Here is a 24,000-nt window from a genome sequence, read left to right as displayed (position 1 = left end):
CAGGAGAGTCAGAGAAGATGTGACCATGGATGGAAGCAGAGGTTAGAGTGATGTGAGGAAGGGGCCAGGAGCTGGGGTACGTAGGTGGCCTCTGCAAGGTGGAAAAGGCAAGTAAACTAATTTTCCCCAGGGCCTTTAAAGGAATACAGCTCTGCTGACACCTTGACTTTTGCCTTTAAGACCTATTTCAGAGTTCAGACCTCCAGAACTATAAGATGACAAACTTGTATTTTTTTTTTTTTTTTTTTTTTTTTGAGACAGAGTCTTGCTGTCGCCCAGGCTGGAGTGCAGTGGCACAATCTCGGCTCACTGCAGGCTCCGCCTCCCGGGTTCACGCCATTCTCCTGCCTCAGCCTCCCGAGTAGCTTGGACTAGAGGCGCCCGCCACCTCGCCCGGCTAATTTTTTGTATTTTTAGTAGAGACGGGGTTTCACTGTGTTAGCCAGGATGGTCTCGATCTCCTGACCTCGTGATCTGCCCGCCTTGGCCTCCCAAAATGCTGGGATTACAGGCGTGAGCCACCGCGCCCGGCCAGAAACTTGTATTGTTTTAAGGCACTAAGTGTGTGGTCATTTGCAATAGCAGCAATAGAAAACTAATATAGTGTGTTAATCAGATTCTTTAGGTTAAAAGTGAAAGCAACCCAAACAAGATTAAAGACCACTATGGGTTTATAGGCTGACATAACTGGGACATCCATGGGTACAGCTGTCTTCAGAGATGACTGAATTCAGGGGCTCAAACCACCCCATCAGGAGACCCAGAATTTGCTGCTCTTGACTCTACTTCCCTTCCAAGGGTTGGCCTTTCTCCCTCTGGCTGCAGCCAGGGTTTCTCCAAGCAGGAAAAGACAGCTGATGTGCCTGCCAACAGTCCCAGGGCTACATCATCATGACTGTAATTAAACAGAAACTGAAAGCTTCTTTCTTCCAATGACTATGTATCAGATCCCATACAGAGATTCTGATTGACCCTCCTTGGGTCACATACCTACCTCTTGGCCCAATCTCAGGTCAGGGCGAAATGTGATTGGCCAGGACGCATCCCACGCCCATCCTGGAGGGTAGAGCACTGTGACCGGCAGCCCTGCCAGCACCACTGGATTTGCAGTGGGGAATTGGCAGTCCCCCAAAGAGTAGGCAGATGGAGGACAAAGGCAGGACAGACAAGAACAACAGCTGCTTACTCCCCTGTAAATGGCTTTACATAGCTGACATTTAACTTCAGCCGATGCCACATATTAGACAGTGGGGTGAGGAGTAGATGGGAAAGAGAGGCTAAATCTGGCAACTCTATTCCATTCCCATCATGTGTGAACAAGGTTCCTCAGCATTTCAACTATAACAATGAAAAATGGAAATAGAATTGATGCTGAAATCTGCCTCATGCTAGCAGTAATATTCAATGAATACATGAATTAATTATAAAAACAAATAAATAAAACTGCACTATCCATCTCACTGAGCAATGCATTCAAAAAATTTATTTTTCTATGTAATTAGAATCAATTACATACTTCTAAAAATTGATGAATAACTGGAAAAGAAACTTTTTTTTTTTTGAGACAGGGTCTCACTGTCACCCAGGCTGGTGTGCAGTGGTGCGATCTTGGCTCACCACAACCTCCGCCTCCCAGTTTCAAGCAATTCTCCTGCCTCAGCCTCCAGAGTAGCTGAGAATACAGGTGCAGGCCACCATCATACCCGGCTAATCTTTGTATTTTTAGCAGAGACAGGGTTTCTCAACGCTGGCTGGGCTGGTCTCAAACTCCTGGACGGCAGCGATCCACCCATCTCAGCCTCCCAAAGTTGGGATTACGGGTGTGAGCCACCGTGCCCAGCCTGATCCCAAGAAATTTTGAAATTTGAGTATTTGTACATGTAACATTTTTATTACAGAGAAGTATAACAGGATTACCTATAAAATCTTTTTTTTTTTTTTTTTTTGAGTTGGAGTCTTGCTCTGTTGCCCAGGCTGGAGTGCAGTGGCATGATCTCGGCTCACTGCAATCTCCACCTCCTGGGTTCACACCATTCTCCTGCCTCAGCCTCCCGAGTAGCTGGGACTACAGGCACCCGCCACCACGCCAGGCTAATTTTTTGTATTTTTAGTAGAGATGGGGTTTCACCGCGTTAGCCAGGATGGTCTCGATCTCCCGACCTCGTGATCCGCCCACCTCGGCCTCCCAAAGTGCTGGGATTTCAGGTGTGAGCCACCGTGCCTGGCCTATAAAATACTTTTTAATACAAGATTTTACAGAATAAATAGAATGGAAATATAAGTAAAACACAAGAAGAAAAGGGAATAATGTAAAAATGTCAATTGCTAAAGAAGAGTTTGCTCATGTTTTCTGTTGTTGTGATATTCTGGTAAGTGATGGTGAGTATCAAATGGTTTGGTTTATATTCTATTTGATACACTTAAGGGAATGATATAACAGATTTTATTTTTAAATGTCACTATTTTCCATATTCCAAAAATCTCTTTTGAAAATTTAAAAGTGATGATGGACTGGTCCCGGTGGTTCATGCCTGTAATCCCTGCACTTTGGGAGGCTGAGGCGGGCGGATCTCCTGAGGTCGGGAGTTCAAGACCAGCCTGACCAACGTGGAGAAACCCCATCTCTACTAAAAGTATAAAATTAGCTGGGCGTGGTGGCTCATGCCTGTAATCCCAGCTACTTGGGAGGCTGAGGCAGCAGAATCACTTGAACCTGGGAGGCAGAGGTTGCGGTGAGCCGAGATCGTGCCATTGCACTCCAGCCTGGGCAACAAGAGCGAAACTCCGTCTCAAAAAAAAAAGTGATGATGAAAAACTTAGATACCAACCTAAAAATGTGCAAGATGGTCCATAAACTTTTTAATATTCCTCTATGTTATTATGAGAACAAAAATGTTTGAGACCACTGCTCTTTGAGGACCAAATGTTTGACCTCCTGTTCTGTGAGCTACTCCCAGGCCTCTCGGTAACTCTTCCTTCTGGCCAGAGTCAGCCACAGAAGCTTTCAGTTGATAACAACCCAAGGGGCCCAAATGCCTTAGGACCTAAAGACAAGTTTGTTTTCTTAATCATAATTACTTGTTACAGTGCAGAAATACAATTTTATTTGTTGTTTTTTGTTTTGTTTTGTTTGAGATGGAGTCTCACTTTGTCACCCAAGCTGGAGTGCAGTCGGGCGATCTTGGCTCACTGCAATCTCCACCTCCTGGGTTCAAGCTATTCTCCGGCCTCAGCTTCCCAAGTAGCTGGGATTATAGGCATGAGCCACCATGCCCGGCTAATTTTTATATATTTTTTTTAGTAGAGATGGGCTTTCGCCATGTTGGCCAGGCTGATCTCGAACTCCTGACCTCAAACGATCCACCTGTCTTGGCCTCCCAAAATGCTGGGCTCACAGGCTTGAGCTACCGTGCCCGGCCTGAAATACTTTTTAATACAAGATTTTGCAGAATAAGTAGAATTGAAATATAAGTAATATGTCCATTTTTACATTATTCCCTTGTGGGCAGGAAAGGGTGCAGGTGGGCAGGGAGGCCTGTTGGGTAGCCGTTGACCTCTAGGAGAGAGCTGTCTACCTAGGGCAGACAAGGGCCATAGCAGGGAAGGCAGCGAGAAGCAGTCAGACTCTGCATTATCCCATTTCCTAACAGATTGGATGTAGGGAACAAGAGAAAGGAAGAGTCCAGAATGACTGCGGAGTGGTATGTTCTAATATGTTGCTTTAAACATGCCAAAAAAGAGTTCCTCTCTGCTACATTCTTACTAATTCCAGGGCTTTGGAGTCACTTTTATAGAGGGCAGCTTTGAAATGTAAAGAAGAAGCAACACGAGGCTGGCAGGATGGTTCTGGGGGCTCTACTTGGTTGCATGTTCACCCTGAGACTTTAAGGAAAGGAACACAAAAACCACAGGACCCAGCTGGATGCAGTGGCTGACACCTGTAATCCCAGCACTTTGGGAGGCCGAGGCAGGCAGATCACTTGAGGTCAGAACTTTGAGACCAGCCCGGCCAACATGATGAAACCCCGTCTGTACTAAAAATACAAAAAATTAGCCGAGTGGGGTGGTGCACACCTGTAATTCCAGCTACTCTGGAGGTTAAGGTGGGAGGATCACTTGAACCCCCGAGGCGAGGGTGCAGTGAGCCGAGATGGTGCCATTGCACTCCAGCCTGGGCGACAGGGCAAGACTCTACCTCAAAAAAACAAAAAAACAAAGAAAAAAAATGCAGGACTAAACCGAAGTGAATGTGATCTTGACAAGAGGTCAGCTTATTCTCTTTTGTGAGAAATATCTCTGCCTAAATTGAACATAAAATAAAGGCCGTAACCAACATCAAGGTGTGTCAGAAACCCATTCATTTGACTTTGAACAGGATGCTCTTTAAAAAGTCTTTTTTTTTTCAACCAGCCAAACAGAGAGGAAGTTCAACTATGAACCAGATTACAAAATTGTCTGAAGCTGTAACAGTGAAAACTACATCAGGGAGGAAAAAGAGAAAAAAAGGTATTTTTTCTGTTGTTGTTTCAACTGTTCCTTCCACTTCCCTCATCTTCTAAATCACTTCCTTCTTTCATGAGCTGTGTGTTTCACTACTAAGTAGTTGCACCAAACAGAGAAAAACTCAAGTGGAGAAAAAAGAACACTCAATGTCTTGTGACTTCATGTAAACCAAACACCAAATGGCTTTGCCACGGCCATCAGAGGAATTCATCTTTGACATGTTCAACATTCCAAAAAAAAAAGTAATGGGGCCTCAGCTGGTTTGGGAATATCTCTGCAATGAACAGCCTGTGGAATCTGATCAATTCAGCTCACAGACTTCTATCCTATGATATTTACTTAGAATCAGCAATTGTGTAATCTAGAAGGAATTTTAAGAAATCAACCACTCCGTAACCTCTGAACTGGGTTAGACCATATGAGAAGCTATCTAAGTATTAAAGGTGGACAGCTAAGCGTTAGGGACCCGAATTCTATCCCTGACGTTTCCACTAATGTCTGGCTCTCAGAATCCTCTTCTGCAAAATGAGAACTTTTCACTCACAGGATCCTAAATTCCACCCCAGCTTTACCATTTTGAAATTCTAAAGAGACAACGCAAGATTATCACTGCGTGGTCATGAACACGGTCTTTGGGAAGCTCCGTGTGGAGGCTAATCTAAATTTGTGTTGTTCTGTTTTAGTCCGTTTCATGTTTTTCTCTACCATGAGTCTAGGGGAGGGCAACTGGCCCTTATAATGAAGCTTGTCACATTTTGGCTTTCTCTTCTTCAATATTCATCTGTTTTTCTGCAGTCTTTTTCTGTCCTGGAAATTATCCTTATAACTCCTCCGTGAAATCTCATTGAATTAGAAAATTACAAATTCTTATGATCCAAAATGTCAAATGAAAATGTAAAGTAAGAAAATTCATCAGACTGGCCGGGTGTGGTGGCTCAAGCCTGTAATCCCAGCACTTTGGGAGGCCGAAGCAGGCAGATAACCTGAGGTCAGGAGTTTGAGACCAGCCTGGCCAACATGGTGAAACCCCGTCTTTACTAAAAGAAATACAAAAAAAAATTAGCTGGACATAGTAGCAGGTGCCTGTAATCCCAGCGACTCAGGAGGCTGAGGCAGGAGAATCACTTGAACTCAGAAGGCAGAGGTTGTGGTGAGCCAAGATTACGCCATTGCACTCCAGCCTGAGTGACAAGAGCAAAACTCTATCTCAAAAAAAAAAAAAAGAAAATTCATCAGACTGTCTCTGTTATCTGATACTGGCTAATAAAGGCTATTAATATAGCTTTTCCACTGGGCAGAGCTAGTTTTGGAAAGTCTATTAAAGGAAGAAAAAAAAAAAGAACAAAGTGAGGTTATCACTTGTTTTTGACAGTGTCTTAGTCAGTTTGGGCTGCTAGAATAGAATACAATAAAGTGAGTGGCTTAAATAGCAAACATTTATTCCCCTCAGTTCCACAGGCTAAGTCTAAGATGAAGGCACTGGAGGATTCAGAGTCTGGAGAGGGCTGCTTCATAGATGGCCATTTTTTTCCAGTGTTCTCTCATGATGGGAAGAAGGCTAGAGAGCTCCCTGGGATCTCTTTCCTAAAAGTACTGTGAAGCCAGGAAATCTGAGACAGGTCTCAGTTAATTTAGAAAGTTTATTTTGTCAAGACTGGGGACTCCCCTAGACACAGACTCAGGAGGTCCAGACGACATGTGCCCAAGGCGAGCAGGGCACAGCTTGGTTTTATACATTTAAGGAGACATGAGACATCAATCAATGTATGTCAGAAGTGCATTGGTTCGGTCTGAAAAGGCGGGACAAGTTAACTTGAAGCAAAGGCAGGAAGCGGGGAGGGAGCTTCCAGGTCACATATAGGCAATACACAAACTGTTACATTCTTCGGAGTTTCTGCTTAGCCTTTCCAAAGGAGGCAAATCAGATATGCATCTATCTCAGTGAGCAGAGGAGTGACTTTGAATAGAATGGGAGACACGTTTGCCCTAAGCAGTTTCCAGCTTGAGTTTTCCTTAGTGATTTTGGGGGCCCAAGATACTTTCCTTTCATAATACAAATCCCATTCAATGGGGGTTCTACCCTTATGACCTAATTATCTCCCAGAGGCCTACACTTCCTGATTCCATCACATCAGGGTTTAGGGTTTCAGCATATGAATTTTAGGGTGACACAAACATTCAGTCCATAACAGAGTTACCATTTGGAAATATATTCAGCCAGAAATTCTTCCACAGGAGTTGGGATTCCTGTGAAGATGAGAATAATCAGCATCTCCAGGACAAGTGGCCCTGCACTGGGCTGGATGTCCTCAGAGGGGACAGGAACTCTGGATCACCAATCCTAACTTGGAATCTAGGCTCAATATCTTTTACCGGAAAGTGGTAAAAGAACAAAGCAGCATCTAACTACATCACACTGTGCAGCTAACTCGGCACCGCAGAAAAACCAGCGGGTCAAGATCTGTTTGGGAGTTTCAAGCCTTCTGAAGGCTGGGGTCAGGCCCTGACTACCCATATTTCTTGAGCCTTCCTGATTTTAAAAACAAAAATTAATTAATGGCAAAGAAGGTTAAAATAAATAGCATAATATTTGAAGACTTTATGTTTGATGCAATAACTCTCCTAACACACATAAAATCCCAGCGAATGCCTGCATGACATCATTAGGCAACAGTACCGGAAGGTGGCTGTGACCCTTTGTAAATGTGACTCTTCCTATGTGTCACACCCCTAGGGTAGCCCTTGCAGGTGTTAAACCCCCTTAGAAGGTGGATAGTTTGAGAGAATAGTTAAAAAAAAAAAAAAAAAAAAGAGCAATACAACTACTCATCCTTCTGCTTTTAAATAACAGCATCGTTGAGGCCTGTCACGTGTGTCCCTGTGAAGAGACCACCAACAGGCTTTGTGTGAGCAATAAAGCTTTTTAATCACCTGGGTGCAGGTGGGCTGAGTCCAAAAAGAGAGTCAGCAAAGGGAGATAGGGGTGGGGCAGTTTTATAGGATTTGGGTAGGTAGCAGAAAATTACAGTCAAAGGGGGTTGTTCTCTTGTGGGCAGGGGCGAGGATCACAAGGTGCTCAGTTGGGGAGCTTCTGAGCCAGGAGAAGGAATTTCACAAGGTAATGTCATCAGTTACAGCAGGAGCCGGCCATTTTCACTTCTTTTATGGTTCTTCAATTGCCTCAGGCCATCTGGATGTATACATGCAGGCTTGGGCTCAGAGGCCTGACATTCCTGTCTTCTTATATTAATAAGAAAAACAAAAGAAGATAGTGGTGAACTGTTGGGGCGGCAAAAATTTTGGGGGATGGTATGGAGAGAGAATGGGCAATGTTTTTCAGGGCTGCTTCAAGCGGGATTGGGGTGGCGTGGGAACCTAGAGTGGGAGAGATTAAGCTGAAGGAAGATTTTGTGGTAAGGGGCAATATTGTGGGGTTGTTAGAAAGAGCATTTGTCATATAGAATGATTGGTGATGGCCTGGATACGGTTTTGTATGAATTGAGAAACTAAACGGAAGACACAAGATCTGAGTAAGAGAAGGAGAAAAACAGGTATTAAAGGATTAAGAATTGGGAGGACCCAGGACATTCAATTAGAGAGTGCCCAAGGGGGTTCAGCATAATTACTTGCTTGGTTGGTGAGTTTCTGGGCTCTATGCTTGAGTTTTTTATGTTATCATATACCAGGCCAGATTGATTTAGGTTAAAACAACACACTTCATTTACAAATATGCGGAGTCCTCCTTTTTCAGCAGTGAGTAAGTCGAGGCCTATTCCTGTCTTCTTATATTTATAATAAGAAAAACAAAACAAAACAGTAGTGAAGTGTTGGTGTCATGAGGGGAACAGGAAGCTGTTCGGTCCTATTTGCAAATTGAATTTTGTGAGTAAGGAAAACTAGTGTGCATGTGCCTGTCCAATTAGCAGGTAAACACATGTAGGTGGAGGAGCCACAGAGGAAGAAGAGACCTTTTGTAAGGCAAAACTGGAAATGTAAAGTGAAAAGATGAGGAGAAAAACTGATCTTGAGGGACAGAAGTTGGAAGGCTAGCTGCTTCTTTAGTTACCTCATTAGCATAAGCATTGCCTTGAGCAATGGGATCTGATGCCTTTTGATGGCCCTTGCAGTGAATGACCCTAGCTTCCTTGCAAGTAGAGCAGCTTTAAGAAGAGTTTTTATTAAGGAGACATTAACGATGGAGGACCCTTGTGTAGTGAGGAAATTTCTTTCTGCCTATATAACAGCATGGTGGTGCAGGATATGGAAGGCATATTTAGAGTCAGTATAAATATTGACACGTAGTCCCTTTGCAAGAGTGAGGGCCTGAGTCAAGGCAATGAGTTCGGCTTGCTGAGGGGTAGTGGAGCAGGGCAGAGCAGTAGCTTCAAGGATAGATGTGGAAGATACTATAGCATAGCCTGCCTTTGCTGGTGAGTGGCGACTGGGCCTGGGAGAACTATCATCAATAAACCAAATGTGGTCTGGGTGGGGAACAGGAAAGAGGGAAATATGGGGAAATGGGGAGAATTAATGGTTTAGTTAGGAAGGCAAAACCAGGTATCCAAAGGTAAAACTACCTAACCATGCGTAGGAAGGAAAGGAGTTGTTTTGTAGAAGTGGTTGGGGTTTGGAAGATTAGTGAGACATGATCAGCAGGGAGAGAACAAGTGTTTTTATGAAGAATTATGCCGAGATAGGTAATGGGTGAGGAAGAAATTTGGGCTTGACTGAAGTAATGGGGGCTGTCCCTGAAGCCTTGCAGCAGTACAGCCCAGGTAAGTTGCTGAGGCTGATGGGTGTCAGGGTTAGTGAAAGTGAAGAGAGGCTGGGATGAAGGGTGCAAAGGAATAGTAAAGAAAGCATGTTTGAGATTCAGAACAGAATAATGGGTTGTGGAGGGAGGTAGTGAGGATAGGAGAGTATATGGGTTTGGCACCATGGGGTGGATAGGCAAGACAATTTGGTTGATAAGGTGCAGATCCTGAACTAACCTGTAAGACTTGTCCAGTTTTTGGACAGGTAAAATGGGGGAATTGTAAGGAGAATTTATAGGCTTTAGAAGCCCATGCTGTAGCAGGCAAGTGATAACATGCTTTAACCTTTTTAAAGCCTGCTGTGGGATGGGATATTGGCGTTGAGTGGGGTAAGGGTGATTAGGTTTTAATGGGATGATAAGGGGTGCATGATTGGTCACCAAGGTAGGTGTAGAGGTATCTTATATTTGTGGATTAAGGTGGGGAGACACAAGGGGAGGCTGTGAAGGAGGCTTTGAACTGGGGAAAAAGGGAGCAATGAGGTGTGGCTGTAGCCCGGGAATAGTTAGGGAAGCAGATAATTTAGGTAAAATGTCTCGACCTAATAGGGGAGCTGGGCAGGTGGGGATAACTAAAAAGAAGTGCATAAAAGAATGTTGTCTAAGTTGGCACCAGAGTTAGGGAGTTTTAAGAGGTTTAGAAGCCTGGCCATCAATACCCACAACAGTTATGGAGGCAAGGGAAACAGGCCCTTGAAAAGAAGGTAATGTGGAGTGGGTAGCCTCTGTATTAATTAAGAAGGGGACGGACTTGCCCTCCACTGTAAGAGTTACCCAAAGCATCTGTGATGGTCCAGGAGGCTTTAGAGGCGATCAGGCAGCGTCAGTCTTCAGCCACTAAGCCTAGAAGATCTGGGAAGGAGTTAGTCAGAGAGCCTTGGGCCAGAGATCCAGGGGCTCTGGGAGTGGCTGCCAGCTGAGTTGGACAGTCTGATTTCTAGTGGGGTCCCACACAGATGGGACATGGCTTAGGAGGAATCCCAGGCTGTGGGCATTCCTTGGCCCAGTGGCCAGATTTCCAGCACTTGAAGCAAGATCCTGGGGGAGGAGGTCCTGGAGGAATGCCTGGCCACTGCAGTTCAGGCATTTTGAAGTTCTTCTGTGCTGGAGATGTGGCTGGGGTTTCTCTCACAGCGGAGGCAAGTAATTGCAACTCTTTTCTATTATTGCACACCTTGAAAGCGAGGTTAATGAAGTCCTGTTGTGGGGTTTCAGGGCCAGAATCTAATTTTTAGAGCTTTTTATAATGTCAAGAGCAGATTGGGTAATAAAATATATATTGAGAATAAGATGGCCTTTTGGCCCTTCTGGGTCTAGGGCGGTAAAGTGTCCAAGGGTTGTTGCCAAATGGGCCATGAACTGGGCTGGGTTTTTATATTCGAAGAAAAAGAGCCTAAACGCTAACTGATTTGGGAGAGGTCGGATAAAGAAAAAGGAGCATTAACCTTGACTATGCCTTCAGCTCCAGCTACCTCTTTAAGAGGAAATTGTTGGGCAGGTCGGGGAGGGCTAGTCATGGAATGAAACTGTAAGCCAGACAGGGGGTGTGAGGAGGGGTGGTGATAAAAGGATTATAGGGTCAGGGAGCGGAGGCTGAGGAAGAATTGGGACCTGGCTCGGCCTGGCGAGGAGCAGCCTGGGGAGGAGGGGAGAGGTCAGATGGGTCCATAGAAAAGGAAAATTGAAAAGACTCAGCGATGCTTGGGGTTGGGACTGAGGGGACAGGTGGGAGGGAAAGAAGGAAGATTTGGGACAAGTTACATTGGGCACAGAGACTAGGGAGAGACCGATGTGTAAAAGAATGCCTGGACGTCAGGCACCTCAGACCATTTGCCCATTTTACGACAAGAATTATCTAGATCTTGTAGGATGGAGAAATTGAAAGTGCCGTTTTGTGGCTGTTTGGAACCATTGTCGAGTTTGTATTGGGGTCAAGCGGTATTGTAGAAGAAAATAAGGCATTAAGGTTTTAGGTCAGGTGTGAGTTGAAGAGGTTTTAAGTTCTTGAGAACACAGGCTAAGGGAGAAGAAGGAGGAATGGAGGATGGAAGGTTGCCCATAGTGAAGGAGGCAAGCCCAGAGAAGAGAGGGTAGAGACACGTAGGGTGGGGGTACTTACCCCCCAGGGGAGGTGGTGCTTTCCACCAAGGTGAAGGATCAAGGCAGGCATCCCCGCAGTGATCAGACACCTCTGAAATGTGGGTGAATAATCAAGCAGGCTTCCCCACAGTGATTAAACACCAAGGGAAGACTGTCTTCCAGAGTCCATGACTGATGCCAGAGTTTTGGGTTCACAGTTAAAATGTATCTCCTCTGTCTCTACCAGAAAAGGAAAGGAACTGAAATTAAGGGAAGGGAGAGAGTGAAGGGTGGTGCCAAAGTTGAAAGGAGAAAGAGGTTGAGGGATAGTGAGAGAGGTTGGAGAAGAGAATAAAAAGAGGCTGCTTACCTGATTTAAAATTCGTGAGATGTTCCTCGGGCTGGTTGATCTGAGGACCCAAGGTCGTAGGTGGATCTTTCTCATGGAGCAAAGAGCAGGAGGACAGGGGATTGATCTCCCAAGGGAGATCCCCCGATCCAAGTCACCAAATGTCATGTGCGTTTGTGTGAAGAGACCACCAACAGGCTTTGTGTGAGCAATAAAGCTTTTTAATCATCTGGGTGCAGGTGGGTTGAGTCTGAAAAGAGAGTCAGTAAAGGGAGTTAGAGGTGGGACAGTTTTATAGGATTTGGGTAGCTTGGGCTCAGAGGCCTGACAAGGCCCAAGTTACAACAGTCCTTTCAGCTACTAATACTCCATTACAGACAGAGGAGGCAGCCCTGAGCTTACAAAATGATGGGTTTATATGGGGGAGAGAAACCCTGGGGTTGTTTTTTGGTTAACTCTGCCACATATCACCTTGTGACGTTTATGGTACCGGATGGTGTAGGTAAAGTTTGTTTATGCTTTCCATGACCTCCCGCTATGTGGTCCGGATGGTTTGTAATTGGGGTTTGCTTTATAGCAGTAAGGCCTGATAGGTAAAGTCTGCTGGCTTCACCGTGGTGCCTAGATAAGGGCTTAGAAATGTAAAAAGGCTTGGGGGAAGGGGAGTGGTATTGGCAATACCAAGAAGCTTTTTTGGGGGCAGTTTGTCTCTAACATTCCAGCCTTTTAATAGGTAATAGAAGAGGGACGCCATTGTCATTTGGCTACTTCCTGCTGGGAAGGGGTGACGGTTATGGGGGAAGGCTGGACAGTAGGGACTGCTGTTCTTGGAGCTGTTGGCATTCCTGGAGAAGCATCATATTTTGTATTGTCCAGCAGGTGAAGGCTGATACGGTCCTGTAAAAACTGGGTTAGAAGGCATAGGAGACATGAGCCGAATGCTGGAAAGAGAAGAATGGTTATGGCTGGGCCTAGGAGGGGCATTAGCCATGGAAACCAGGTGCTAAAGGACCAGGAGGGCCACGCTGGCCACTGGGGGACATTTTTCTTAATTTTTTGTGTTCAGTCCTTTAGTCTTTTTACAGCATCTTGTACTAAGCCAGATTGATTAAGATAAAAGCAACACTGTTTATCTAGAAAAAGGTAGAATCCTCCTTTTTTGGCTGTGAGCAGGTTTAAGCCTCTGCAGTTTTGAAAAACTACCACTGCTAAAGAATCTATTTGTGATTGGAGAGTTGTAATGGATTTGGCTATGTCTGCCAAGCTATTTGTGAGGTCTTTGGAGAGGGATTGGTAATAGGAAACGGAGGTGGCTAATCTCACAATCCCAGTTCCAACTTCTGTAGTTATTCCGAGGGCTACTAACAGAGGTGTGAGTTGCATAGCATGGTGGTGTCAGATAGGGGTATTAACTGGGATTGGTAGGGCCTGGTCTCCTGGGGCAATGTTGATTTTTGGCCTGAGGAAAACCAGGGTGCAGGTGCCTCTCCAGTTAGAGGGGAGGCAAATATAAGTTGAGGTACCACAGAGGGAAAGTCTGCCTTGGCTTGGTAGACAGAACTTGTGGCATATGCTGAAAAGATGTTCTATTTTGTTATTTTCATGCATCCATACTTCTAGGGTCCTGGCTAGGGCTGCTGCTGTAAGTGGTTGTAAAGGGGTGTTTAGTTTGGGCTGGGAGGCTTTGAGGCTGTTTTTCCCCAGTGTGAGAGGAAGCATTTTGTGTTTACTAAGATTCATGTGGGAGTGTGGCTGGATGTTGGGATAAGGAGACAGTTGCGGGTGGTGGGTACAGGAATGGTGTGTGGAGAAGGGAGCCAAGGGAAGAGGGATAAACAGGTGAGATGTTGGCCGTTGTAGTACTCTGAATTTTTGCTAATGAGGTGGGAGGTGTCAAGGGCTGGGGGGCTGGAGAAAGGAAGCCTGTCTTTATTGTTGGCAGCTTTGAGAGTAGTATGTTTGGTGGAAGGTTTGAGTTGTAAGTTATAGTTTCACAGTTTGGAATTTAGGTGGCTGAGGGGACTGCCAGAGGGTAGATGTCGTTGGATGCACAATGATGCTAGATAGGATAAGATTGTGTGGGTTTTATTCCTAATATGGGTTCCTAATGTGGGTTTTATTTACGGCTGTGGCAGGGGGATAGGTTGGGGATAGGTTGTGTAAGTAAGGATGTAAGATTGTAACTGCCAGGCCAAACTCGCTAGCTAACTGGGGGGAGATTTTTGTTAATGCCTGTATGTTGAGTTTGAGGGGGCTGTTAATGAGGATTTTAGGATGGTAGGTTACTTGGGTGGAAGTTCAGTTATAGGTTGAGGCAGGGATTATATTGTATGTTGTGGAGTGGAGGGATGCGCAGAACCAGAAGTCTCTTTCCAGGGAGGAACTGGAGTTTTTTAGTTTCTGTATAGGGGTTGTAGGTATTGGTTGGGCTGAAAGAAGGGTTGCAGTATTAATTATGGGACAGGTTAGAAAGGCAGAGAGTGAGTAGAAAAGTAAATAGTTTGATTTTGCCCGGAGTGAAGCCATAGAGAGAGCCTTGGAGGAAAAGTTCGGTTATCCACTCGAAAAAGGCTTCCATAGTGTTTTTCCATGGGTGGAACCAGGAAATATTCTGTGACAGGCACGAAGGAAGAGAGTGAAGTGGCAGGACAGACAAAAGCAGGGCATCTAGGGAGGATGTGGGAATGCTTGTTTGTTAGTGATTGTGATTTTTGCTATAAGGATAACGATTAGGCAGAAGGCTAAAGTGAGGGAGACTTTTTGGCTGGTATTCCAACTGGAAGGAGTTACACTATATAATTTTACTGTAAACAATAGGGTAAGTAGTATAATAGATGGGGAATGGAGGCCTCCTTGAGAGGAGGTGGCAGAGCATATATGTCAGTTTGAAGTTACGTTTTTTAGTGAGGTGAATAGGTGAGAGGAAAAGAAATATGGGTGGTGGAGGAGATACAGGGGACGTGCATTAATATGTAAGGATTGGTGGAGAGATGTCAGGATTCTGTCGGTTTGGCACTGGGGTAGGACTAGCTTCTGGTCCTTAACTCTCCAGCCCCACTGGAGGAAGGCTCCTTGTTGTAGTAATGAGGCTATTTCAGTGGAGGCGTATTGAGGTTGGATTGCAGGGGTAATGAGGAGGAGGGAGGCAGGAGCGGAAGAAAGGGAGGCTTCTTTTGCTGCTTAATCAGCCTTTCTGTTCCCTCTTGAGGCTTTATCTGTTCCTGTTTGATGTCCCCGACAGTGTATAACTCCCACTTCAGTTAGGAGGTGTGCGGCCTGAAGGAGTTGGTAAATAAGGGGGCCGTTAGTAATGGGGGTCCCTTTGGCAGTAAGAAATCCTCTCTCGTGCCAGATGGCAGTGTGGGAATGAAGAATGTGATATGCATATTTGGAGTCTGTGTAAATGTTGACTCGTTTGCCTTTGGAGAGGGTTAGGGCTCTGGTGAGAGCTGTGAGTTCTGTTTTCTGAGAGGAGGTTCCTGGAGGTAGGGGCTTAGCTTCGATTACTCAGTTAAGGGAAACAACCGCATACCCAACACTTTTTGGAGGGCCAGTGGGCCCAGAAGAGGAGCCATCTATAAATAGCTGGTCATCGGGGTTGGTGAAAGGCTGGGAGGAAATGTTTGGAAAGTGTGGCTGCGGGTGATCTAGGATGTCAGGGTAAGAATGAGTAGGAGGGAAAGAAGACACAGGGAGTAAGGACGCTGGGTTGAGGGGAGCACTGTTGGCAAGACTGAATTTAGGATTTTTGATAAAGAGAGCATGGAGTAATTGTATTTGGGAAGGAGGAAGGGAGCCTAACGCTCAGGGGGAGAGGAGATCCTGTACATTATGAGGACTGTAAATGGTGATATTTTGACTGCATGTTAGTTTTTTGCTCTTTTAGAGTTAAAGTGGCCGCTGCTGCTAGCATTTTAAGACAGATTGGCCATCCTCCGACTGTGTTGTTTAACCGTTTAGAGAGGTAGGCTACAGGGAGCGAAGAAAGGAGGATTTCTTTTTTGTTGTCCTAAGACACCGAGGGCTGTTCCTCAGCTTTTGGCTGTATAGATAGTGAAAGGTTGGGAGAGATCAGGTAAGGACAGAGCTGGTGTAGGGACAAGAGCGGTTTGGAGTTTGTGGAAGCTGGGGAGTATGTTATGTGAGGGATTTAGGGGTTTATTGAGAGGGCCTTTGGCCGCTTTATAGAGGGGGCGAACTAGGAAGCACAGTTGGGAATCCATATTTTAAAGAAGGCTGCTAACCCTAGGAAGGAAAGGATTTTGCTTTTGGAGGAGGAAGCAGGTAGATGACTATTAATGCTGCTTGGGCTGGCCTCATAGCCCAGGCCTCAGGGGAAAGTTGAATTTCTAAGTAGGTCACCTTGGAAGTGGAGAGTGGTGTGGAGTTTTGAAAGGATGTCTCTGCCTAGGAATGGAGTTGGGCATGAGGGCAGGACTAAGAGTGAGTGAAGGAAAAGGTGTGCAGGGAGCAGAAGGGTGGAGCGGGGCTCGGGGTTTGGAGACTTGCCCATCAATTCCTATAACAGAGAGCGGGGAGGACTCGGTGGGTCCTGAAAAATTAGGTAAAGCAGAGTAGGTTGTCCCGGTATTAATTAGAAAAAACATACTAGCCTACCTGCCACGATCAGGGTTACCCTTGGCTCAGGTGAAGTGATGGTAGTTGCCAGGGTGTTCCAGGGCACCGTCAGTCTTCAGCGGCAAGGCCGATGAGATCCCAGTAGCAGGTTTTGGCCAGCTCAGGAAGAGATGGGGGCGGTCCTTGTGGGGGTTGCTCACAGTCCGACTTCCAGTGGGGTCCTCCGCAGAGGGGGCACAGCCTGGTGGGCTTAGCTGGGTTAGGGCATTGTCTGGACTAGCGGCCTTCACTGCCACACTCGAAACAGGTGCCAGGTGGAGGTGGATTGCTAGGAGGTTTCCGTCTGGAGCTGCGGCCCCATAGGCCTGCAGAGCCCCTGATGACAGAGGTAAGCTTTGAAACTCTGCCTGTTTTTGCCTTTTTTTCCTCATCATGATTGTTAAAGACTTTGAAGGCTAAATTAAGAAGGTGGGGTTTGAGGGTCATTGTGCTGAATATTGGTGGTTTTGGCTGGGGACTGCCTTTGCACCAGTAGGCTGGGCAGGAGCCTGGTGATGAATGGTATCAGCATGTGCCTGAGCTAGGGTCCAGAGACAGTCCCTGTCTTCTGCGGTGAGGGTGGAAGAGAGGATAACATAGAGGTCATGCCAGGTTAGTTCATAAGACTGGGTAAGGTACTGAAACTCCCTAATATAAGAGGCAGGGTCCTCTGGAAATGAACTGAGTCTTTTGTTAATTAAAGAGAAATCAGTGAGGGAAAAGGGAACACGAATTTTATCAATACCTTCAGCTCTTGCTACTTCCTGGAGAGGAAGCAAGGGAGCTGGTTGCCGAGCATGTTGGGCCTGGGAACGGGTGAGGGGCGGAGACGGAGAAGACTCAGAGTCAGAAGCGGGGTGGTTAGAGAGTGGGGGAGAGAGGGATAGAGCTGGAGCGGGGACATACGGTGGAGGATTATGATGCTGTTGGGAAGGGGGAAAATCAGCGGTGTCAAAGGAAGAGGAATCATCGGCTAGGGCTGTGGGAGTGCGGGCAGGAGGCGAGTCAGGTTTGGAGAGGGTGAGGAGAATTTGGAAAGTAGAACAGGACTGACAGAGGAAAGGGCGGCTATGGAGGGTGAAGAAATCCTGAACATAAGGAATTTCAGACCATTTCCCATTGCAATGGCAAAAGTTGTCTAAGTTTCTGAGCACGTCGGAATAGAAAGTGCCATTTTCGGGACATTAGGAGCCACGGTCCAATTTGTATTGAGGCCATGCAGTATTACAGTAAAAAATAAGCCTTTTAGGGCGGATTTCTGAACGGAGGCTGAGAGCCTTGAGACTGAGGAGCAGACGCCTAAGGAGGGTGGTCTTGGAAGGGGTAGACTGAGAGGCTGTCATAGTGAATGGAAAGGGGATGGGGTAGAGGAAAAAGAGACTGCTGGTGACGAGGATGGCAGGAGAGGGCGTCCCCTTTCCCGTGGAACTTGTCTGGAATAGAGGAGATAATCGCCAAGTCAGGCGTCCCTGAAACGGAGGAACCAGAGGCCCGGAGGCCGGAGAAAACCCTTGGCCCAGCGCTGGGTCTTTTGGAAACGGAGAGACGGACGGTCAAGGGTTCTGGGGAATGGTAACCGTCTCTTTTTCATTCACCCTGGCAGAGGCTTTGATGGTGGATGAGGTTGCCAGGAATGGGAGATTCTAGGAGAGTCTCTGGGTCTTCGGCAGCTTCAGGGAAGGGGAAGTTGGCTTGAAGAGGGGTGATAGGGGAGAGAGAGAGAAAGAGAGAAAGAGAGAAAGAGAGTCCCAGCCAGAGTCTATCCCCTTCCTGGGTTTTGGAACCAGAATGTAAGGTCAGCCGAGAGAAAGGACAAGAGAGAGAGACCCAAGTTCAGGCAAGTAAGTTTATTGAACCTGCCGGCTGCTCCATTACAGACAGAGGAGGCAGCCCTGAGCTTAAAAAAGGAAGGGTTTATATGGGGGAGAGAGACCCTGGGGTTGTTTGTTGGTTAACTCTGCCACATATCACCTTGTGACGTTTATGGTACCAAGGGTGTAGGTAAAGTTTGTTTATGCTTTCCGCGACCTCCCCTTGTGCGGTCTGGATGGTTTGTGATTGGGGTTTGCTTTATAGCAGTAAGGCCTGATAGGTAAAGTCTGCTGGCTTCACCGTGGTGCCTAGATAAGGGCTTAGAAATATAAAAAGGTTTGGGGGAAGGGGAGGGATGTTGGCGATACCAAGAAGCTTTTTGGGGGTGATTTGTCTCTAACACCTCCCTAAATCATTTTATGAAGCCAGTATCACCCAAATACCAAAACCAGGAAAGGACATAACCAAAATAGAAAACACAGACAAATATCCCTGATGAACATAGGTGCTAAAATCCTTAACAAAATACTAGCTAACTGAATCCAACAACATATCAAAAAGATAATCCACCATGATCAAGTGAGTTTCATACCAGGGATGCGGGGATGGTTTAACATATGGAAGTCAATAAATGTGATACATCACATAAACAGAATTAAAAACAAATCACATGATCATCTCAATAGATGCAGAAAAAGCATTTGACAAAATCCAGCATCCTTTATGATTAAAACGCTCAGCAAGGTCAGCATACAAGGGACATACGTCAACATAATAAAAGCCATCTATGACAGACCCACAGCCAACCTAATGCTGAATGGGAAAAAGTTGAAAGCATTCCCTCTGAGAATTGGCACAAGAAAAGGTTGCCTACTCTCACCATTCCTTTTCAATATAGTACTGGAAGTCCTAGCCAGAGCAATCAGACAAGAGAAAGAAATAAAGGGCATCCAAATTGGTAAAGAGGAAGTTAAACTATTGCTGTTTGCTGATGATATCATTGTTTACCTAGAAAACCCTACAGACTCCTCCAGAAAGCTCCTAGAACTGATAAAAGAATTCAGCAAAGTTTCCAGATACAAAATTAATGTACACAAATCAGTAGCTCTTCTGTACACCAATAGCTACCAAGCTGAGAATCAAATCAAGAACCCAATCCCTTTTACAATAGCTGTAAAAAAAAAAAAATAAATGCTTAGGAATATACCTAACCAAGGAGGCAAAAGACCTCTACAAGGAAAACTACAAAACACTGCTGAAAGAAATCACAGATGACACAAATAAGTGGAAACACATCCCATGCTCATGGATGGGTAGAATCAATATTGTGAAAATGACTACTGCCAAAAGCAATCTATAAATTCAATGGAATTCCCATCAAAATACTGTCACAGAATTCGAAAAATCAAGTTTAAAATTCATATGGAACCAAAAAAGAGCCTGCATAGCCAAAGCAAGGCTAAGCAAAAAGAACAAATCTGGAGGCATCACGTTATCTGATTTCTTTTTTCTTTTTCTTTTTTTTTTTTGAGACAGAGTCTTGCTCTGTCACCCAGGCTGGAGTGCAGTGGCATGATCTCGGCTCACCGCAACCTCTGCCTCCTGGGTTCAAGTGATTCTCCTGCCTCAGTCTCCCAAGTAGCTGGGACTACAGGCGCCCACCACCATGCCCGGATAATTTTTGTATTTTAGTAAAGATGGAGTTTCACCATGTTGGTCAGGCTGGTCTCAAACTCCTGATCTCTGGTGATCTGCCCGCCTTGGCTTCCCAAAGTGCTGGGATTACAGGCGTGAGCCACAGCACCCGGCCTGATTTCAAACTATACTATAAGGCCATAGCTACCAAAACAGCCGTGACTGGTATAAAATAGACACATAGACCAATGGAACAGAATAGAGAACCCAGAAATAAACCCAAATACTTACAGCCAACTGATCTTCAAGAAAGCAAACAGAAACATAAAGTGGGGAAAGGACACCCTTTTCAACAAATGGTGCTGGGATAATTGGCTAGCCACATGTAGCAGAATGAAACTGCATCCTCATCTCTCACCTTCTACAAAAATCAACTCAAGATGGATTAAGGACTTAAATCTAAGACCTGAAGCTATAAAAATTCTAGAAGATAACATTGGGAAAACCTTCTAGACCTTGGCTTAGGCAAGGATTTCATGACCAAGAACCCAAAAGCAAAGCAATGAAAACAAAGAGAAATAGCTGGGACTTAATTAAGCTAAAGAGCTTTTGCACGGCAAAAGGGACAGTCAGCAGAGTAAACAGGCAACCCATAGCGTGGGAAAAAATCTTCACAATCTATACATCTGACGAAGAACTAATATCCAGAATATACAATGAACTCAAACAAATCAACAAGAAAAAAATAAACAATCCCATCAAAGAGTAGGCTAAGAACATGAATAGACATTCTCAAAAGAAGATATAGAAATGGCCAACAGACATATGAAAAAATGCTCAACATCAGTAGTGATCAGGGAAATGCAAATCAAAACCACAACGCGATACCACCTTACTCCAGCAAGAATGGTCATAATAAAAAAGTAATAGATGTTGGTGTGGATGCAGTGAACAGGGAACACTCCTACACTGCTGGTGGGAATGTAAACGAGTACAATCACTATGGAAAACAGTGTGGAGATTCCTTAAAGAACTAAAAGTAGAACTACCATTTGATCCAGTAATCCCACTACTGGGTATCTACTCAGAGGAAAAGAAGTCATTATATGAAAAAGATGCTTGCACACGCATGTTTATAGCAGCACAATTCGCAATTGCAAAAACGTGGAACTAACCCAAATGCCCATCAATTAATGAAGGGATAAAGAAACTGTGGTGTATATATATGATGGAATACTACTCAGCTATAAAAAGGAATGAATTAATGGCATTCACAGCGACCTGGATGAGATTGGAGACTATTATTCTAAGTGAAGTAACTCAGGAATGGAAAACCAAACATCGTATGTTCTCAATCATAAGTGGGAGCTAAGTATGAGGATGCAAAGGCATAAGAATGACACAAGGGGCCGGGCACGGTGGCTCATACCTGTAATCCCAGCACTTTGGGAGCCTGAGGGGGATGGATCACCTCAGGTTGGAAGTTCAAGACCAGCCTGACCAACATGGAGAAACCCTGTCTCTACTAAAAATACAAAAAATTAGCTGGGCATGGTGGCGCATGCCTGTAATCCCAGCTACTCGGGAGGCTGAGGCAGGAGAATCACTTGAACCCAGGAGGTAGAGGTTTTGGTGAGCCGACATCGCACCATTGCACTCTAGCCTGGCAACAAAAGCAAAACTCTGTCTTGGAAAAAAAAAAAAAAAAGAATGACACAATGGACTTTGGAGACTTGGGGGAAAGGCTGGGAAGAGCATGAGGGATACAAGACTACAAATAGGGTTTGGTGTATACTGCTCAGGTGATGGGTGTGCAGCAAAATCTCACAAATCACCACTAAATAACTTACTCATATAACCAAACACCACCTATTCCCCAATAATCTATGGAAATAAAAAAAAAATTTTTTTCAAAGGAAAGACTTAGGTGAGGAAGGACTTAAGTGAGGAAGAAGGGCCTTAATGCAAGCCATGAGCCTGGAGGTTTAGGTAGAATAAGAGGATGAGGGGAGGGTCATAGTAAGGAAGAATTTGCATGTCAGGTGGAGAGTTTGTACTTAACCTAGTAGACATTGGGAGCCATTAAAGTCTTTTGTTTCCCAAGGAATTCTTTGCCTCAAATCCTTTTGTATCTAATATTATACTTATTTTATAGCTTCCTTTCAGGGCAGACTAGTGTCATGCTTTCCAGAGTTTACAAAGCAAATTCAACAACAGCTTCCCACATTTGACAATTGTTTTTGCTATCATAAAGTGTTTGGGGGGTGAATTTGGTCTTTGGTAGAAGAGTTCTACTTGTTTCAAAGTAAAGGTTTAGATTGGTCTACATCAGCCTCCTGGGTGACAAGTCCAGATGGTTTCCATTTGGCTCTGACTGGAAACAGTCAAACGATTTCCATGCCGGCCTCTTTGTGGACAAGAGGCTTTTGGCCTGCTGCTTGGAAAGTTGTCCCCACAATGCCATTGAGGCAAAACCCCCCATTAGGAAACCTGATGCCTATTATTCCTCTCATTTGGAGTGATAAGAACATTTAGAGCAATACAGGAACTTGACAGCTTTACACTGAGCAACCATTTATACGTTAATTAAGGAAGCAAAATATCTTCTTTCTATGTTTGCAGGAGTTAAAGATTTTTGCCCAAATCAGTCTTGCCTCAGTGCACCCCTGAAGATGAAGAGTCATTAGAACAAGGGTCCTCAAATTTGAGCAGCCTCAGAGGTACCCAGAGGGCTTGTTAAAACACAGATTGCTGGGCGCCACCCCCCAGGTTCTGAGTGAGTAGGTCTGAGTGAGGCTGGACAGTGTGCATTTCTATCCAGTTCCCAGGGTGCTGATGCTGCTGGTCCGAGGATCATGCTTTGAGAACCACTGTTTTGGACTTGAAAAAATCATACCGTCTGCTCCTGATTTTTTTTGCACAATGAAGAAAATCAGAGAGCAGAACCAGGCTCTGAGATGCCTCTTCTCTGCCCTGAAAACCACAGAACCGACAAGACTCAGTCCCATTTCCCTTCTGGCTTCTCTGTCTTCTTCTATACTGTCTTCTATACTTTCTTCTTCTATACTCAGGGAAGCCACCTCTGAGCCCCATGGCTCTCTGTACCATGGGGTTACAGGAACTAGGAATCATGGGCCTGGAAGTTGATCAGTGCTCAAGTGGATGATGTCAGGCTTGGTCTATGCCTAGTCATAAACCTGCGAGGTCCACAAAGAGCCAAAAGATAGCTGAAGACTGGAAGTCACTGTGAGGTCGTCAGGAATAGCCAACCTCAGTTTAGATGGTTTCCCTGAGCCCTATTCAGCCAGTGCTGCCTTGTTGCCTCAAGGCCCCCAAAGTTCTTGAAAGACCCCGTGAGGACTTGGGGTATCCTGTGCCTGTTCACTCCCAGCCCAAGCCCCACAGACAACCTCCAGGGCTGTTTCAGTTTTGGAGGATTTAGGACAGGGAGAGCCAGTAAGTGACTTAGACATGTACATGGGGCAAAAATCCAAGCATAAAATGGCATGTCCACAAACTTGGGATTGATCAGAACTTTACTACAGTACCATGCCACCCAAGTGGCAAATACACTTCCCCAAATAAGGCATCGTTGCTTATATCATAGCCACAGTCCACAGAAATACCAGTGGCATTAAGGAATGCAAAGACCAAGTTCAAAAGTCAAGATGTAATCTTGAAAACAGCTTTATTAGTTCCAAAACAGGAAGTTGCCAGTTATAATCCTGCAATTATTTTATTTGGGGCTTCATCCTGGGGTGACAGCTAAACAATGGAAACCTTTATAGAAAGGTCCCAAGGCCCAAGGTGTGAATCATCAAACACTACATTTTGCCTTCTTAAGTCCTATAATCAAGCAAACAGTTTATGTTCTGGTTTATAAAACTAGGACTTACACAGGAAATTACACACGTTCCTTTTCAATGGAAAGAAGCTATTTTTAACAAGTTAAAAAAAATAATTCAACCACAAGGAGAAGGTCCTACCAGGGCCTGGCATCCACAGATGAACATTTGAGTAGTGGTTAATCTGAAGCCCCCCAGAATGTAGGATGCCCACCTGTTCTGGCGGTCCCAGAAGAGGCCAGCAAGTGAAGGATATGGAGAGCCTCTCTGGGGGATGCTGGTTCCATGAAAATTTACACTTGACCTTTGAGTACTGGCCCATTTAGGAAACAGGGCTCTCCTTGGAA

The 24,000-nt window shown here is 45.2% G+C and overlaps 1 protein-coding gene across 1 annotated transcript in view; it reads left to right on the top strand.

Annotated features, from left to right (window-relative positions):
* LOC129491646 (uncharacterized) overlaps positions 1-24,000 on the top strand; it is a 68,666-nt gene that overhangs the window by 24,331 nt on the left and 20,335 nt on the right. The window contains exon 6 of the mRNA XM_055296165.2: positions 4,411-4,506. Coding sequence (XP_055152140.2) covers positions 4,411-4,506 — 96 coding nt within the window. The remainder of the gene's footprint in view (positions 1-4,410; positions 4,507-24,000) is intronic.

Source organism: Symphalangus syndactylus, chromosome 10, assembly GCF_028878055.3.
Source record: "Symphalangus syndactylus isolate Jambi chromosome 10, NHGRI_mSymSyn1-v2.1_pri, whole genome shotgun sequence".
Lineage (NCBI taxonomy): Eukaryota > Metazoa > Chordata > Mammalia > Primates > Hylobatidae > Symphalangus > Symphalangus syndactylus.
The sequence above is the reverse complement of the archived record's forward strand: the minus strand, read 5'-3'. Positions and strand labels throughout refer to the sequence as shown.